General features: G+C 40.1%; 1 protein-coding gene across 12 annotated transcripts in view; it reads right to left on the reverse strand.

The window, feature by feature from the left end:
- Positions 1–19845, reverse strand: part of MYLK (myosin light chain kinase) — a 226987-nt gene that overhangs the window by 112927 nt on the left and 94215 nt on the right. For all 12 annotated transcript variants that reach the window (XM_068949081.1, XM_068949083.1, XM_068949087.1 and 9 more), the window contains 6 exons: positions 16429–16636; positions 12795–12843; positions 9609–9774; positions 5717–5882; positions 2752–2788; positions 493–1064 (listed from right to left, as the gene is read on the reverse strand). In XM_068949081.1, coding sequence (XP_068805182.1) covers positions 493–1064; positions 2752–2788; positions 5717–5882; positions 9609–9774; positions 12795–12843; positions 16429–16636 — 1198 coding nt within the window. The remainder of the gene's footprint in view (positions 1–492; positions 1065–2751; positions 2789–5716; positions 5883–9608; positions 9775–12794; positions 12844–16428; positions 16637–19845) is intronic.

Below are 19845 nucleotides of genomic sequence, written 5' to 3' on the forward strand. Positions count from 1 at the left end.
AAACTCTGAACCACCATTTTAATTCTGACCTTTTCATTTAAACTGTTAGAAGCACTCAGATCAATACTGGGCTGACGAAATACAAGGGGTAACAGTAGATGCCCCAAGGGAAACGCAGTGACTAATTACAATTTCTTATCCGATCCTTTTTTTGGCTCAAGGGGAATACAATTAGTTACAGTTCTAGAAAGGGTACAATTTTTCTCTCTTGCACCCTCACATAAGAGGTCCTAAAACTGCCTCCTAGAAAGACAGGCATTGACAACATCTGGGGAAAATCCAGTTGTGAGAGGGGATAGACACTGCAGTGTGGAATAGTCTGAAAATTTCACAGAGTAGAGTACTGTAGAAACAGCATGAGATTCTGCACCTATTTCCAAAGTGTTTTAGGAGGAGGGAAACTTGTAGTGAAGAGGGAAGCATTTCCCCATTTCCATGCACAGAAAGGGAACCCAGCTCACCCTGGGGCACTGAGAATTTTCATCCTTTTACCTTTGCTCTTGAATTTAATCTCCTGGCCTTCTGATGCTTCCAGGCTCTGTGGACAGCTCTCAAACTGAGGAAGAATTCCCTGAGGCTCCCTCTTCTCCTCCATTAGAGCCTTCCGAGCTCCAGCTCTGTTTTCTGCTTCTCTACTCCTTGGACTGACTTGTCCTGTCAGAGGTGGGGTTTGCTGAGCCGTCATCACGGGCTGAACAGTCCTTTTCCTGTCTTCACCCGGTCTTGCGGAGGCAACCTGGGGTTCTGCCTTTGGTTCTGGTTGCAATTTAATGGCTTGCAGTGTGATGGTGCTTGAAGTTTTCTGTAAGATCTGAGATCCTCTTGTTCCTCCTTTAGGATCTTGAGTAGACACTGCACTGGCTTCTTGGTGCTGTCCTTCCTTACTGTCTTTGACTTCTTTGGAGGAGATGTGAAAGGTCTCTTTCTTTGCTGACACTCTATCTTTTGTTTCAACCATATCAGTGCTGGTGGATTTCAACTCTTTAGCAATCCCATTGCTAGTTACCTGTTTGAATTCCGAATTTTCAGCAGTTTTAGCAGGAAGTGTTGGTTTTGATGGTATGCTGAAGGAAAATGATAAGTTTACAGATATACGACACCATATAAAGACTAATCATTATTATCAGCAGTGATACAAATGTCCAAGCCCTTAGCAGGACGGTGAGCTAGTCAGCCTTTAATTATCTGAGGGACATGTGCAGTGCTCTTTCCCTAGACAGATCAAGAATGTGGGTGAAAGAGGTCAAGCTAATTTCTTCATAAAAAATGATCAGTGCTCAGATACTGTCTCAATCCAGGAGTTTCTGGATACAAAGTCTTTGCTCAGGTTCTCACTCATGTTTTGTCCGTCAGCCACTAATCCTACATACACTGCTTTAGATACAGAGTAATTACGTGAGACCCTGGAATGTCCATGGTGTACCGCTGCTACATCATTTCTTAGAATTTCTTAGAACCAAAATGGCTCTTCCGCTTTGAACTTGAGGCCACAAGAGTATCTTACTAATTAGGGACTTGAAACTACATTTCCTACATTCCTGTTCACTGTCCTTACCACTAAGCTGTTACCTGTAGAATGCTGTGTGTATCTTAAACTTCCAAAGGTGTAAGTTTTATTCCAAGGCAAAATTGTAAAATATCTGAAATGATAAAAGTAATTTCTAACCCAGCTCTACTTCGGTATGTTACGTGCCAATAATTTGTCTTCCGGGGGTTCAGGATATTTATTGTGGTACCTTCTTCAGCCAGAGTTAAATGCACTAGAGAATTAATGCATACAAGGTTTGCGGTTACAACTAAGATCTTTACGTTTTACAAAATAACCTTCTGCGTGCAAATTATGAAGGAGGCAGAACTAATCTGGTGAACCCAGTACATGGGGAGTTCTGACTGTAGGGCAGCACAGTCGCATTCACATCAACCTTATTTTAAAGTATGTTCCTGTAAATCATACAGATGTTAATAACAGAATAGGCACAGCATTTTGAGATCAACTTTGCAATAGAAATGGAGTTAGGACAATGTAAACAGGCACTTCTGAAATCGCATCCAGGGCATGCTGGTACAGATTAAGCATCCTGAAGGTTCTAAAGCAACTGGCCTTCATGAAGATATCTTACACAGACAAGTTAGAACATTTCATTCCTGCATTTTCTATCCATGAAGAAAAGCCCAAATGATTTTTAAAAGTTGTTGTCATTTAAATTTAATAAACATAATAAAGTCCTACAATTTTTCTTATTACTGGGTTCATACTTTGGTAGTCTATTTTCAGACAAAAGTATAGATCCTGGCCATACCACATTTGTGTATAAGAGCAGAGGACAACCTGCTCAGTATTGACATGATGAATGCAGGACTCCAGAAGGGAACTGGCTTGACTAGTCCAGAGTATAGTTTCTCCTCACACAGTTCTTGTGCAGACTATATAGCTAATTGGCCACTCGGCAGCAATGAGCATAAAGACATCTAAACTATGCTTTCCTATACCAGACCAGCACTTTCTGTACTTCACAGTGTTGTCACCAGTTCCACCAACTATTTCGTAAGAAACGAGAAGGACATCTGAAGTTGGTACTATGAGATGTCCTCATTCGGAATCTCATTCCAAATAAAAATTTTTTAATTTCCAAATACAGACTGGCCCAAAATGACTTATCACTTTGTGATGAAGGTTCATGCAGTAAATGTCAAAATGAAATACACTTAATATACTCAATATACTGAGAAAGTACCCCAGGAAAAACATACCCCAGTGACTGAGCATACGCGTCGGTCTTATCTGGACCTGAAACAAAGAAAAACAAAACAGGTAACTGTTATGCATACTATACATAATCCCATAAATTTCTTATGTTGTAAGCAAAGAATATACTTAAGAACCTTTATGCTTCATACTTCCTACGCATTGAAGTCAAGATCAACTATCACCACACCTGGAATTTGATATGGACAACAGCAAATGGCTCAGCTGAGACTCAAAGAAGTCTTAGTTCATTTTGAGACATTGCTGGATCTAGCAAGATATAAAGCCCCTCGAGAAGTAATGATCTGAATGGTCTGAAAGGCTCCTGCTGGGAGAGAGAAGTCAGGAAGAGATTCCATCTTGGAAGCAGCTCATTTAATCTTATGCCAACTCCACAGAGTATGCAGAATGGGAGAAAGACAAATCATCAGACCTGAGCATGCCCGCAGTGAAACTGAAGCTGTGCGCCAGATAAAACACAAAATCAAAAACATAGTACTAGTCCCCCTTCCTCCTCAAACCTAAACCCACCTGTAAACTTTTACCGAGTCATCTCCTGGGTACTAAGGATTATCATGTTAAACACAAATAACACAAAAACTAACATATCACATTTTTTTGCTTTGCAATAAAACCATGAAATCTGGGAACACAGCTAAGTTGGATGGCTTGCCAAGTTACCATCATCAGCTGCACTGATGTGAGTGAGTGCACCTTTTGCCTATATCAGCCTCTTAGTTCACTTTGATGTAAGCTTTCATGCATTCTCCCAAACCTAGATGGTATTTGCCTCCCTGTACCAATTCCTAAGGACAGTATCAGTTAATAAATAGTTGGGAGGGAGAGAAACACTGCTCCAGATCCATTCCCAACCACATCTCTTCATTTCTCCCTGGTCAACACTGCAGGATGCAGCATGTTTTCTCTTGGCCAGATCAAAGTTGCATCTACTCTGCTGTCAGCTGTGGGACTAGAAACTCAGGCAGAAAGACTTGTAATAATGAATTTGCACTTGGAATAATGAATTTGCATCATTTGATGATGAAGGTCATCCTCCATAAGACATACTTTCAGAGTCCTTGTCTCAGGGAAAAGACAAAGAAGTGTGACAGATGATACCCTGACTTCGACTGTGGTTTGCAAGCAAAAATCCACATCTAAGTGCTTGAACTTGCATTACCGTTCTGAGGGACCAAAAGAAACTATATACACATAAAGAAAGGTTACACTGAGAGAGGGAAATAACCCACTGACCTCACTTCAATAAACCTGTCAATACACAGTTACAGAAATTTTTCACATAAAAATTAAAGCTGAAAATGGACTGTATAAATGCAGAAAAGGAAGCTGAATAACAACTGCTTGCCAAAACAATGCTAGGCAACCCTGTTAATTAAAAGTATATTTTCCCTCCTTTGCTTCTTTCCATTGTGGGGAAACCTGGGGGGAAAAAAACGAAGCTCTTGGAACAAGGTTACCCACATATGAGCTTGCATGGCTTGAATTTAAAAAGAAATCACAAATAGCAATTCTGAGCCACTTGATTGTCTGCTAGCATTTTACAGCAGTTCCTACTACCTGATTTAATTGATAATGAAAGAATTAGATATTGTGGTTAGGTAAGTGGAATCATCCGATTAGTCAAGTACACTGCCAGAGAACACCCTTTTTACTGACAGTCTGGAGATCACTTTCTTCTGGTTGACCTGTGCTAATCCAAGAAAGAATGTGCACATTATTCAGAGATGTGGTCAGCATCTGCAGTAAACATACACCATAACCGATTCTGTGACCCCAGTTCTGCATCATCTCTCAAGGCTGATGTACCCATTACACAACAGAAAGCTCACCACTTCAGGGAGGGCAAGCAAGGATCACGTTTCATGTTTAATAAAAAGGCTCAGTGGACAAAAAGGTCCTTTCTATAATACTTCAGTCGAATAGGCAACTTGTAGAAGCTCTCTGCAACGGCTTAATTAGATTAGCAATTACAGATAAAAAGCATAGCTTTAAGTAAAGTGGTAAAGGCTAGTTGCGGTTCCGAGACTCCCAAATGCAAATCCTATTGTCATTTGTATTCTTGATCTTATAAAGTGACAGCATTGCTGTGAACCTAAGAAGTTTGCTTCAAAAATTCACTTTTGGGGGCATATATAACCTACTGATCTTCTGCCTGCAGCTTACACTGGCAACTGTTCACTTATTTATCTAATCGGGTCCAGCAACCGTAACAGCCTACTGCTTACCCACTGGCTAACAAAATTCCTCTTTAGTGCAGCTGCTGAAGACTTCATGCTTTTGAGGCTGATGTAAAGGGCACCCTAAGAATTAGCATCAAACTGCAAAATGAACTGTATATAGTAATGCACATATGGAATAGAATATCCTAAATATTTATACAAAAGTATTTATTTCCTTTAAAAATACTGAAATGAGGCAGGGTCGGGGGTTGAAAACCCGGAATTTTAATCTCATTAAGTTCCTCTTCTCTCTCTCTCTCTCTCTCTCTCTCTTACAGCTCTGAATTATACTCCTGTACTGTATTTTCCTGGTTCTAAGAATACAGATACAACTTTGTTTCCCAAAAGGGAGTTGGGATAAATATGCATCCAGAGCTGGTACTCAACAAATACAAAATTAATTACTGATTAGAATTATAAGGACAAAGTTTCAATTGGCTGCAATGAAAATCTACGTTGAAAACATATGAAGATCAAAACCACAGTAAAAGTGAAAAGTCGGTTTTAAGGGAAGTTGTTACAAAGAAGCATTTGGACAATTGTTTCCCATATCACCAAAACAATGTTTTCTCCTGCAGCACGCTCCAAGCTATCTCAATATCATTTAATGAAGAGACAGAAAGATCTTGGGAAGAAGTGAACACTTACATGGAGAACACAGCCAAATTTGTTTTAGAGCATAAGTGAACTACAGACGTTCCTTTTTCTCATCAACCTTTCTTTGCTGTACCTTGAACGGTGAGCTCTGCAGACACAGATGCCTTCCCAGCACTGTTCACCACTGTGCATGTGTAAATTCCTGCATCAACCAGCTGAGCATTTTGGATTTCCAAGAAGTGGATGCCTGTTTTCTCAAACATGTTGAAACGATCATTTTGCTGCAACTGAGTATCCCCCTGCAAAAATCACAAGGCACCATGAGGCAGACAGCTATTGTTAGGAGGAGGGGAGAGAGCAATTTTTTGGTCAAACACCACGCCAAAATACCTTTTTCCTACCTCTCAGCCAAATTCCTTCTATGAATACTATTCACACAATATAAACAAAAATGTGTGTCTAAAAGTTCTATAATTCATATCTGCATGAGACTGCTTTTCCTTGCATTTTGCCATTCCCTCCATCTCAGTTTGCTTGTGGCTTTTCACCAGTTAGTGTGTCCATATCCTTAGAAAAACTTCCTTTCACTGCAGGTGGGCTCAAACCAGTTTTCTGTTCATGTTCTTTCCACAAAATCAAACATCACATTTTTAAGTGATGAACACACATTTTCTCCAGCTCACATTTTCACATTTCTCACATTTTCTCCAGCTTTCAACTTGGAGAGTAGACCTCCATCTCTCAATAGCTCCTTTACGCTGTTTCGCTTTAGGCACAGGAAAAAATTCTGCATAAGAGTACTTCAGCAGTGGCCAGACAAGAGTAGCTAGGCAGGACATTAAGTGCTGCACCACTGCTCCTTTGTGGAGACCAGCTGAAGGTGGCTCTGGGTTATAACATCCTCCAGCACAGTCCTCATGCCCAAGAAAGGCCCATAGCAGAGAATACGTAGAGAGGATAAAGTCACCTTTGGCTCTATTCTTATTCTAGCACAAAGGAACTCTAACCTTCATCAAAATTTAAACATATCTACAAAGGAAAATGATGTTTATTACTAGAGGGCTCCTTAGTCTGCCACACCAAGATATTATGCAAGCCAATGATTAAAAAAACTGAAGTGGGGTATCTACTTGTACAGTTAGAGGTGTGGAAGATTAACACAATTTACTTGCAAATTTGATGCATTCTCCTTCATTTCCAACACTTATCACAAGATGGAGTTTCTTTCAAAGAGCTACACTGGAGATGAAACAAAAGCTTTGAGGCAGGAACAAATGCATGCAATTCTCTGCTCTCCATTGCATGAATTAGACTGTAAGATTAGAACAACTATTTTTTTGCCTTTAAATTCTAAGAAATAATAGACCAAACAGCTCATCTGTGAGCAAATTAGTGCTTCTGCTTCAGCATTTGACATTAAAGAGGAGTCCCCTGCTATCAAGCACCACAGCTTTTCCTATCCTAAGTGTAGGAAGGGAGAGCTCTGGTTTCTCCAGAATTTGTAGGGCACTGCTCAGTAAGGGTTTCACTGTAGCTCCTGAAGGTTTTATCAATTTATAGCCTGGGTGCTATAAACCGTACTTGAAAGAAAAGCTAATTCACATATCAGGGTTTTGGTGGTAATACAGAATCAGCTTCTGTTCTTTGTGACTTAACAAAGAAGAAAAGGGGAAAGAAAACAATAAACAGAGTAAGATATTTACATCAAGACCTTATTTACTTGTTCTGAAAACAGCAACTTTAATTGTGTCTAAACTCCCATGCTCTGTATGGAAGGTGGTCATATGCTGGCTCTGCCACAGCCAGATGTTGTCCAGCAGCCACGTAACTTCATTTTCAGACTGCTGAGGCAGAGCTCATATACCATGCTGCCCAGCAGGACTCTGCAGCACCATCCTGACATGGCCTGAAGGATTTCTGGGCCTGAGCTTGTTTGCAACCAATCAAAGCAAATGTATAATTACCCATCAGGCCAAGCTCCTATGAATACTGTATGCAAAAACATGCTTGATAACAACAATCTGCCAATAAAACTCTGATAAGAAGCAACACCACATTGGCACTTCACAGAGCATATGAATTACTGAAAGAAAGCTTCATAAAATCTTCTTGGTGCTCAAAATATGGGCTAAAATAATATCATGAAAGCCTAAAAAAAAAAAGCAAATTAACCAAAACATTGTATATGCAGATCTGCAAGTGTCCAGATAGGATTTTTAAAGATGCACACATGAACAGAAGTCATGGAGCTGCTAATAACACAAACTTCTCATACTTACTTCATTTAATCAGATAATGAATGACAGATTATAGAACGATGTATTATAGAAGCTGACAATCTACTGGAAAATGTGCAACATAACCTGTAACGAACTGCAAAAACATGTATAAAGAAGTACTAAAGTATAGACTCAAGCTCCTGGACTGCTAATCTCTACTTGCTGCTTAACACACAGCCCTAAACAAGGATCTCTACTTGCTGCTTAACACACAGCCCTAAACAAGGACAAATGAATGATGAATCCTGTTTTGCACTGACTTGTATGGCTGGAGAACCTGAACCAATCTGGTGGGACTGGGAACAGGCTGTTGCAGCTGTGGAGCAGCTGCATCGCAGACTGCCTGGAGAGCCAGTGGTCCCAGGAGAACGGAGAGCATCCGCTGGGAGAAGCGGACTCTGGAGGGAGCCGCCAACTGAAGGAGATGTCTCAGTGTTTGCTTGCACAGCACAATGCTGCTCGCTTTCTGAGGTGTCTCCTGGCGTTCTTGTGTTTCAGACATCAATGAGTCTGGAATAAAGCAGCCAGTAACTTCAAAGCATTCCCTTACCCTTTAAACAGTTTTGTGTTCCAGAAAACCTGCAAACACTAGACGAAACTAAAAGCTCAGAGAAAAGCCCCTGCATTTCCATTCTTTTTGACGCCATACATAAAGCATCTGACTGTTAAAGGCTGAGGGGAAAAAGGAACATAATAGAACAATCATGAATTTGCTCTTCCAAATTACAGAAATTAATTGTAATTCTCTAAAACTTTAATAGTTTCAGCAAAAATGGCCTAATCGGTGTAATATTGAATTATCACCTGAAAGCTCTCTCATTACTGACATAAAAGTGGTTGAAAATCTTGAATTTGCCCAGAGGGGGCATAAGGACTTAAATCTTCAGTACTTTTTAATAGTCTAATAAAATTCAAAAATTGTTCATTTATAACTTTTTTTTAATTGTAAATGACAGATGCTTTTAATTCCCAGTTTTAATGCAGATCCTAAAAAGAGGCCTGAGCTGTGAACTTATCTTATACGTTGGACTCTTTTCTGCTACCAGTGTTTTAGCAGGTGTAGTACTAAAACAGATAAACTGTTGTTCATCTGCCTTGGGCATTTTTTTTTAATTTGTGAAAAACAATCATGCATGCCAAAAACAATCATGTCTCTTAGTGCCTAAACTGCTCATTTTCTTTTCAATCCAATTTCATTTCTTTTCAAATTTCTTCTTAATTCTAATGTACAGGTAAAATCCAATACAAGTAAAACACAAAAGGAACTTTATGTTTGAGCCTCTGAAATGGAACTTGGGAAATACGGCTGCAATTTTCACAGCTGTTAGACACTCCACTGTAAACATAGTCAAGGCATTAAATCCCTGTAGACCCTCTCTGTAAAACAGAGCTGATGATAATATTAACGTTTCCCACCCTTTGTCTACTTGTCTTATCTAGTTAGCAAGGTCTTTGGGCAGATATGTCTCATATCCGCTGCTTTTGTAATGGAACCTGGATCTCGTTTGGTGCTTTCAGATGATATCTCTGTACAAATATTTTCAGCTATGAGACAGATAAAAGAGAAGTTTATATTGCACAGGAACATTATCTTTTGTTTATTTAGTGTGAAAATATGGCCCTCCTACCGGTATGTAAATTCCTGCTATGACAATTTACCATACCACAGTAGCAAACACGTTTCATCCTTTCAAGACATGAACTTTCATGGCAGAAAGAAAACACCAATGTATTGGGAAATCATACCTTAAACCAAGTAACTTGAGGCTGAGGTCGTCCTGTTATTTTACATGAGAATTTGCCTGTTTGCCCTTCACGCACGACAACTCTATTGGGTTTTGTTGCAAACTTCGGTGGACTCTCTCCCCAGATGCTTGGCCTATGCTCCACAGATGGAACGGTAAATCTTCCCCTGGAAAGGCAGTCAACATCTTAGTTTCACAAAAGAACTGGGAGTTGTTGTGGTTAGAGCACACTTCAAGAAGCATTTTAGAACAGTGGTCTGCCAGCTAGGATATATCATAGACAGTAACCAACACTGTAGTTACCAAATTTTCAGCCTAACGCAGTAATTTTTTTGGCCAATGGGAGAAATGCAATATTGGCAACGACTGCTCCTGCTTCTTCATGCAACTGAATAGTGTGATGCTATGCGCCTTCATCCAGCATTTGCACAACTTGCACACAATCTTGGGGACAGTTTGAGGTGCTTATTAACTAGAGCTGGGCAAACTAAATCACAGCAAATATGCCGTACATTTAGTTTTTCCCCTTTCCTGGTTTTGACTTGCCTGTGATTGGATTATTTGTGCCTACTTGTTCACTGTTCAGAGCTCTTTGTCATGTTGTTGATTTTGACACTGAGTGCCATGACACAGTAATTTCACGACCATGAACCAACAGTTTGTTTTTGTGACATCTCTGATGAGTCCTGGTAAAGATTATTAGTTTAAGGAATGCTTCTGTTTGGAATCGCATTCACTACAATACTTGCAAAGCAAACATGAAAAGAGCATAAACACAAAACACATCCATCCAAGTGAATGGCAAAGAGTATCTGTTAAGTGGAAAGGCCCAGCTCTACTTACATTGATGGCACAGCTGTGGAACAACATGATGAACAAAACTATAGTCACTACAGTCCAAAAACCTCAGTCACATAGCCATAAAACATCAAACAGTACTGTAGCAAGAACAAAAATGTAACACATATCTGTTAATGTCAAAGGGAACACTCGCATTCTTTGCTCTGAAGACCTGATACAATGAAGACACACTCTGGCAGATGGTGATTTTTCCTGTTTATTTTAAGCCTTCAATTTCAAGCAAAGCAATCTGTGTTCAGGGCCCTCTTTTTCAGACGGCCTCTTACCCCATGCAAATGAGATGTGTCAATACCTCTCCATTTCTATGAGGTACCAAACACTAACAGAGACCACACCGCCTCAGTCCAAGGTGCTGCTGCCAAGACACGATGGTTGCCATATAGGCAACTTGAGGTTTCTGAGTAAGACAAGATCATGATGAAAGGATTTACATGGACAAGAGGAACAGCAGAAAATCGTGGGAAAGAAAGGTTACTGCAACGTGCTAAAATGGAAAACCTCCATCATAGAATTAAATAGCTGGTGGCTTTTACTGTCTGCTTCCTCATGCTACCTCTAAAGAAGAGTATAAACGTTTATTAGAGAGTTATTTTCATTAGTGACAACATTTAGGTGATGTCTCTATATTAATATATTTATATACATATATACTAACACATTAAAAGAAAATCAATTATTACAGCCTGCAGGTTTATGATTGTTTACTAGACATACACAAATGGAAATTTACAATTTTTTTTTTTATCTTCCTTTCTCCATGTTTATGGAAGGCATAAACTCTCCATGCCTTAAAATTATTAATAGGCTGAACAGGAGCAAAACACATGAGGATGAAAAATAAGGACAGCCCCTCCAACTCCACACAATGCAATCAATTACAGTAGCTCTTTGGAAAGCCTGAATGGAAAACAAAAGCTAATAGCAACCTCGACTGCCTTTCTTGCTTTCATTATCTAGCATGCGTATTTCTGTAGCACATCTGCAATACAGACACCACCGCAAGAAAGCCTTCCTGACTACTCATTTTCACTTACCAGTCTATTTCACAGTTGTAATCTGAGTCAATTCTAAAAATCAAAACATACACAGACAATATTCATAGCAACGAAGAAATTAAAAACTTCAATTTTAATTATCTTTATTCTGACCACTAACACAATCAGAAACATTGATTTTTTTTCAAGTCGTCAGGAGCACTCAGTCCTAGTGGTGTAAATCAAACATAATTCTGCTTAAATTCAAGTTATTTATAAAGAAATAAACTCACCTGTTGGGAGAAATGGGTCTAGGTTTTTAAACCAGCAGCATTCATTTAATTGTAAATGCCTACTGAAGTGCAAAAAGTACACAGCAGTAAGAAGGCTCTCCTGTGTGCCAGGGTCAGTGCAGATCACCACTTCAACCTGTTCTTGCTAACAATTACTCTAGAATAAAACAAGTCTTTGTTCCAGACTACAGTTTGCCTAGTGTGCTACTCGGAAAGAAAGGCTCAAATTAAATATGAGAGAATGCTTTTTCAGCTGATTTAATTTTTTTAGTCATCACTCTTAAGGCAGTATTTGCTCTGGCTTTACAGAGAGACTGTCAGATCATGGAAGATGCAGGGAAAGCATTCTGAGTACTAGAGAGCAAAGACAGGAGGCTGCAGTATTGGAGCACAGATACCAGCACAAAGTTCTGGTTACAGCCTGATGAATTCCCATCAGTGTCAGTGAGCAGCAGTTGTATCAAGCTACTTACTTACTCCTGACAGCATCAACAATTTTACCGGCAAAACAGCTCTCATGGTAGCTGTTCAGCTTGGGATAAAAGGAGATTTGGACTTAACAGCATTTGAGTTCACAAACGTCAAAGTGTTTTTTTTTTTCAGACGTTGCTATAGCTTAACTCTAAAGGGGCTATGAACTTTGAACTGATGAAGTTAGGCTAGCCCTGCCTCTGAGAACCCAGCCATTCTCGCTATCCTCATCTCAGAAATGGGAGATATCACACCAACAGTTAAAAACGCTCCTTATTCTATTCCAGTGTCATGCTGTACAGAACTGGTAGTCATCTGTATTAACTGCCAGGTTTTGGCTTCCTCCATTACTCCTGCCTCTTCCACAGGAGCCTTGAGGATATGTTTCCAATGAGGAACTACTGAGAACTAAACAGGAATGGGACCTTTTCTGATCGGCCCTCAAAATGAATCGGAAGTAAAGACAGAATGCAAGAGGCTCTTGAAAAGAGAAGTGCCTGTTCTTTAAAAAGAGTCATTTTACTTGTTTTCCCACCAAAACTTATTTGGGTCTCTGTTAAACAATATCAGAGTGACTACACTGCTTACCCAGGGGTTTTGGCACTGGATGGCAAGCTGTATTTCTTCAAGGAGTTTCCTGTAAGCATAGGACAAAGACAGGAAGTCAGAGAAGTTTTGACAGGACTACTGGGAATTACAAATACTAAAGATTATGTAAAATACCATTTGTCTAGCTTTCAAATATAAAGGAGAAAAGCAACACCTGCAATATAAGGTTATGTCATCTGTAGTCTAAAGTTAGGCTCTCCGATTTCAAGAATAGATTTCAGCAGAGTTGCCAGCTAACCCTTGGCCTCAGCAATACCAACACTGCAGATTATTCATGTGAAATCTTTTAAAATAAATGAATAAAAATTAAAAAATAAAATTAAAAATTAAAAAAAATCTATATAGTGCAGCACTAATTCAAATGACATAACAAGAAAAGGGTTTTGGACTCTTAAAGAGGTTTTCCTTTGCTTGTTTTTTATTCCTGTGTTTGCTCAGACTACTGCTTCTGTAAAATAATTATTCTTGAAGCACAACAGTGCACCGTACTTGCCAGCGTGCACAATACTACGCTATGCATAAAGTCATGTAAGCTCAGCGCCATCTGCTGCGCAGAGAATTCCTGCTAGCTTTGGCACAGAAAAAAGGGGTAGTGATGTGGGATAGCTCCCGCGTGACAGCATGAAACAAACAACTCTGATAGCCGTGAAAAAATTTCCTTCCAGAGCATTATAAGGATCTATATTAGCTCTCAGACAGGCGAGTCACACCATATGAAAAGATTCACTCATTTTTTTTTAAGGTAGTAGTCAACCCCATGCAGATACCTTTGCTGGATATAGAATAATTCTGCATCTTGCTATCAGGATCCATAGTGGGACTACTAGAATAAAGACCACTGTAATTCTTAAACTCTGAGAAATTCAGTCACTGGGTACGGCCATGAAATTGCTTTTTAAGTGTAGCAAAAACCAGGTCAGAACAATTGATACAAGAAAAGGTTTAAAAACACTCAGCCTCTGCGCAAGTTGTCATTTGGACACCTTTAAAAAAGTTTTTTGAATAATTTTTAGAACAAAAAGCATTAACAACCATGCCAGACCTATGCATATTTCAGTGTGTACTCCAAAGATTTCTGCAAGAGATTTTGACTCTGAATAGACCCGAATGCTAATTTTTTCAGGACTGCTGAGGGTTTTTGCTTTGCTTCTGGGATTCAACACAAAGTTGCGACCTCAGAAGCTTTGAGATTCAGCAGATCTCTGACATGACCAAATTGCAAAGAGAGGGGCAGTGCTATGGATTTCTATCCTACCCTGGCTTTGCATCACTCCTTACATTTTAAATTTGGCAGTTCGCAATTATCGAATATGCAGATGTTCTCTTAAGAATTCCTGGCTTTGATCTTAGCTGTTTCCCGTGTGAAATGAAGTATGCAATTGCAACCAGGCGTTCTGCTTTGCAAATGGAAGCATACACGGAGAACTCCAGAAATCCATTGCCTCAGTGTGCCTGTCTGATACGCTGTGAAGCATCCGCGATTGCCACAGTTTCTACCGCCTGAGGGAAAATCCTTACTTTCCAGGCCTCTGTTTCTGTCCCGAGTGGTGGCTTCCAATGAAAATCACAAAGTTTTCAGCAATGACTTTAAGGCCAGGACTCTTGTAACTGGTACATCATCATACACAACTGAAGCTGAACGCACACTTTATCTAGCTGTAGACATGTAGTTTCTTGCAAAATGTCTTAAAATGTGAAATCCATCTGAGATAGGCAAAGCAACATAGCAGAGAGGTCTCAGGAGACATGGAGACGCAGATACAGACAAATGCCAGCTTTTACCTGGTCTTACACTAGCTAGCTCCATCCTAGAAGCATGATGGCTGTCAGCCCACATCTTGTCTCTCAGCTCAGGAGGGCAGGCAGAGCAGGATGATGCCTTTTTGAACCCAGCTATGGCCCTGTCACTGCTATGTGATGTTGGGGAAGAGCACTCAAGCTCTCTGTGCCTGTGCCCTCATCTCCCCCTTCCTGTTTATACTATGCACTCCACAAGGCACGTGGCTGTACAGCGCTGGTGGTGTAGGTCATCTCGTTAGACTAGCAGAGAGCTAATACGAAGGGAGGTCAGAAGCAGTACTAGTAATAAATAACTCCCACCAAAAGAGTCAGCTCTAGCTAAAACTGACCAAATGTTGTACGAGCTGAAATTTTGCAGTCATACATGGCTAGTTTCAACAACTGCTTCAGCAGATAGAAGTTCACTGGTTTCGGTTGGGAGTCGCACACAGTCATACCCATTGCAAAACTGATGCTTTATGGATGTACAGATGGCTGCCACTTAAAAAAATATATATTTATTTAGTGATAACATGGAATTTTTTTAGTCCATTGAGTCCTTCCACAGCTAGCTCAGGCTGAGTATTCTGCTGTAGCCATTAAGTCAGAGGAAAGGGGCAAAGAAAACACCCATACTAACTTGAGCAATCAGCTCACAGAACAGACAACCTCAAAAGGGAATGCAAACCAGTACTCTTGCCTCTTAAGGCCCCAGGAAGAAGTGTCCGTAAATAAAGCCAGGAATGGAACAGGTGAACATAACAAGCAGTTCAGATGTGCTAACGGGAAGGCTGTTACCACCACCACAGCACTGGATGAGGAAGAGAGAATCATCAGAAAGGAGGGAGCTTACAGAGAACAAAGCTGCTCACAGTGTAAAATCTGTAGGTTCAAGCCTTGCCCCTCACAAGCAGAACATGTACAGTTAGAAGCCCTCTTCTAGAGAGAGGCAGAAGGTGGCTGTTTCTTTTATAAAGCTTCCGAAAGGTCTTTTGGGCTGTTTCAAAACGGTGGCCCAGCTTCCAGAAAAAGAGGCTCTTTACAGTGATTAGAACATTTCTGCCTTCTGCTTTGAGAATATCCACAAAAGATATGCATCCTGTTTTCAAATATTTTCTCAGACAATTTGTAGCCTGCTTATGATTTTTATAAGTATGAATCTGTAAAATGACAAACGGAAGAGTTTTCATCTGCTTCAGTCAGGTCCTCGATATGCAACATAGCATCCAATATGAAGTCAGTCTTAATTTGTAAAGCTAGATTACTATTAAGGGTTCAGGAAAACATAAAATACAGATGTTATTCACAGTAACCCATGAATTCCCTCAAAGGAATACATACTATCCTGCTTAGCAATACATTGTGTCATTGTATGTGAACTACAGGTACAAAGGTTTCATTGTTTTAACTGAAGCCTCCACATAATTTTTCAAAATATATCAGTTTTTAGCAAGAAAATTCCTGTGAACGAACAGAGTTAACATCCCGTTCATAGCTCACAGATCACTAGATGGGATGGGGAACGGAGAAAGTTATTAAGTACAGCATGTGGACAGAGACATTAGAATTAGCAAAATAGTCTGTAAATACATGACTGTGTGCCCTACTCCCTGTGCTCATGTTAGAGTTAGGGCTAGGACAATGGGATTTCTGGCTTCCAGTCCTGTCAGATCACTCTTCCAAAGATAACAGCAATGCAACTAATGAGTCTTACTTCTGCACCAGTGAGAAAGCAGGTATGTTCAGTTGTGATCTTAACCAGAGAGTTTAATGCAACTTGTCCATCCAGTGAAACTCCGTAATCATCACAACAGCAGTATAAGCATCCTCTTACCTTCCACTGTCAATTCCACAGTCACCTGACGAACCCCACCATCATTTGCAGCCTCGCAGGTGTATTTACCACCATCGCCTTCCTGCACACCTTTGATTACCAAGCTGAACATCCCCCGAATGCTGCGGTCCACAACATAATGTTCTCCCTCTGGGACAGGATGCCCATTTCTGTACCACGTGATCTGAGGCTCTGGGTAGCCTCTGACCTGGAAAGATGGGAGACAGAAGGGAAAAAGAAGGTAAACATAACAGATGATCATATTAGGAAGAAATGCTGGACATTCAGCAATGCAATGGAAAGTTCTTGACACAGGAGCTGTTAAACACATGCTCTTTGCAAGCCAAATGGCAGAACCTAATGAAATGAAGAAACTCTTGTGTAAGTCAAACTGTTAAAGTCCTAAGACTAATCAGCAGATAGATACCTATCCAGCAAAAGTTTTCCTCTAGAATGGTTTGCCTGCAGACATAGCAAAGGCACTGACAAAGAACCCTGACACTCGGGTTCCCACTCAAAGGCAGAACTTCTGCCAAACCTCTAAGTAAGCAAGGAACATAGACCAAACATTTATACCATGGTTGCCAAGGACTAGGCTTCTACTGTAAAACTGTATGGATCTATCTAGCTTTCAAGCATGCTGAGAAGTAGTAGCTCCTGCCAAAATACAGGCAAGAGATGCAGGCACTTTAACTTGACAACTACTGTCTTGGTCCTTAAAAGCAGAAGATAAGAAGCTGCTGTTTGAGAAAGTCGTTAAGGGGCAGTCTGATGTTACGGTGGCAGAATAGAAAGACCTAGATAGATTCACACAAACACACTGCTACATATAAGTCGCTTTCTGACCTGTTGGTAGGCCACAGAAGAAACAAAAAGCAGCCCTATGCTCATTAAATAGCAACCATATTAATATATCCCTGCATGCATTAATGATACCTTCAGATTTGCAGACAGATCTTCAGTTGGTATAACTGAAAACAGTCATTGATTTCAATGAAGTGGCTGAAACACAGCTGAGGATCTGTATTTTTTTTTTTTCACAAAAAGATGAGGAAAACAGATATAAACCAGTTTCCCTCACAGAATTAATGCATCAGGCAAAGGTTCTTCCTCTGCTTTATGAGATGCCATCATCTTTGAAGGCTGCTTTAGTAAGCATTAACAATTACCACACGTCCTCAGTCATCATAACAGCTCTTGATTACAGTATTTCCCTCTTCTTTCCTATTCCCCCACTCTGATATGTTAGCTCTCCATCTTCCAGCTCTTTGATCCTTTGCCTAAATGTCATAAAGTAACAGAGCAGATCAAGATGAAGTGGGATGAATGATCTTTGTGGCTGTGTTTGCTCGTTGAGAAAGTAGCAATGCTGCATTCTGACCTATGCTATCAAAACTTTGCAACTGAACAGGAAACCCCTCAGCCTCCAGGTGGACAAAATATTGATGACCCATCCTGATTTGAAGAAGGCTTGGTTGTGGCTTGTCCAGATTTCTCCCAGCATCCTCCTCTCAGTTTCAGTTCAGCATTTCAGCTCTGCCTTCTTCTGCTGCACAGCACTTACCTTCCAAATTACAACCTTTAGCCAATCAGCCTTACCCACTCTTACGCTCTCTTCTTTCAAGATCTTTCATTTTTAATCCCGCCCCACCTCACTCCAGCTAGGTTTCTTGTCTGTCAGAGCTCAACTCACAGCTGTCAGAAATGTTTCTCTTTCCTTTAATTCCTCAGCTATCAGTTCAAACAAATTAATTTTGCTAGTGATACGGTGACACCCTTCCTCCTGGTATTACTTACTTATTACACAAAATGTTGTTAAAGAATATTAATGTTTGCCAAGCATACGGATACACTGAATAAGCTAGAGAAACTCTCCGCTTCTGGTACAAACTTCTCAAGTTCTTCCTAAGTCTATTTTTAACTACGTAACAACCATGTTCTACGATGAATGCATTGTGGGATCCTGCACAATGGAGAGTCTTTATTGCTGTTTAAAATTATCACATCTTTCTAAAACTCTGCGGCCATGCTTTCTCTTTCCTGTGCTTTCTGAAAGAGAGCAGCTCCAACCCAGCCATGCCCCTTAGCACTATTCGAGCATATTGGTTTAGTGCTTACTCAGAAGGCAGGCTCCCAGAAAGGATATCCTTCCCAGCACATATCCTTTTCACAAAAAGGAGGCTATGAAGCATCAAGATGAGATTTTTACAGTAGTGTAGTATTTGTGAGTTGATAATGTGCTCACTGGTACAGAAAGTGACTTGTATCAGAGAGCCCTTTCTAACTATTAACTTGGCAATGCCCTACATATCTTCTCATTCTAGATTAAGAAACCAACAAAGAGATTACACAACTTACCCGAGCCAAAGAGTACATTAGAATGGAGTTTCTACCTCTCATTCCTCTTTTAATGGACATTAACTTAAGCTTTCCTTACATTTGAAATATTTCAGGCAAAATATCTTCGAAACTGCTATTTCAAAGAGGATACAGTAAATCCACAGAGTAGCACTTGGGCTGGCATGCAGAATCACCTTCTCTGTGCATTACATCACAACATCTTGACTAATGCTAGTCTCGCCATGTCAGTGTTCAGCTGCTGAGATTCTGGCCCACGAATGTAAGTCATCAATTACACTTCACCTACTATACTATTTTTTCCAGTTCACAGTTACTCTGTCTGGTATTTTCTATTATGTGTTGCCCCATCCAGCTTCATACAGCCCAAGCACAAACCTTCCATCACTTCTCCTGGGAAACTAAGGGGGTTGAAGCAATGGGAAGCATTTTCCTTCCACTTTTGCTTTTGTTTCATCATATTCCTACGTCCCTCTTGGACCACACAAGGCCATTTTTACCTGACCCATCAAGTTCTGGTAAACAATTACACACGCCCATCCAGTATTGCATGGCTGAGACTACTTTAAGTATTTTTCCATTTCTTCCACATCTGTTTATTTAATGCTTACTACATCTGTATTATTTTGGTCATCCACACCTCTAAACTTATGAAATGCCACACAGAAAATTACAAATGCAGGCAATCAGCATGCCATTTCCTTTCAAAAGGTTGAGTCATTCCCTTCCCAAACACTGTATTTTTTTCTTTCATTTTTTGTTGAAAACGAAATGACAGGAAAGCAGAAGTTTACAGAACCGCTTTGCTGCAAGGATTTATTTCAGGTTTGGGCTTGGAATGTGTTTCAAACTGAGCCAGCCCTCTCTAAAATACATAGTCTTGCCATAAAAGTGTCAGGGACCCTTAAACGAATCAGTGGTTACTACGTTTTGATCCTAATGGATCAATTCCAGAACTGCAGCAGGTTTTATATTCCTCCCTAACCTTTCCAGAACTCAGTAAAAACATATGCCTTGACCAATCCACAGCAAAGGGAAATTTATCTGCTTATTTAATGC

This window comes from Struthio camelus, chromosome 6 (genome assembly GCF_040807025.1).
Source record: "Struthio camelus isolate bStrCam1 chromosome 6, bStrCam1.hap1, whole genome shotgun sequence".
Lineage (NCBI taxonomy): Eukaryota > Metazoa > Chordata > Aves > Struthioniformes > Struthionidae > Struthio > Struthio camelus.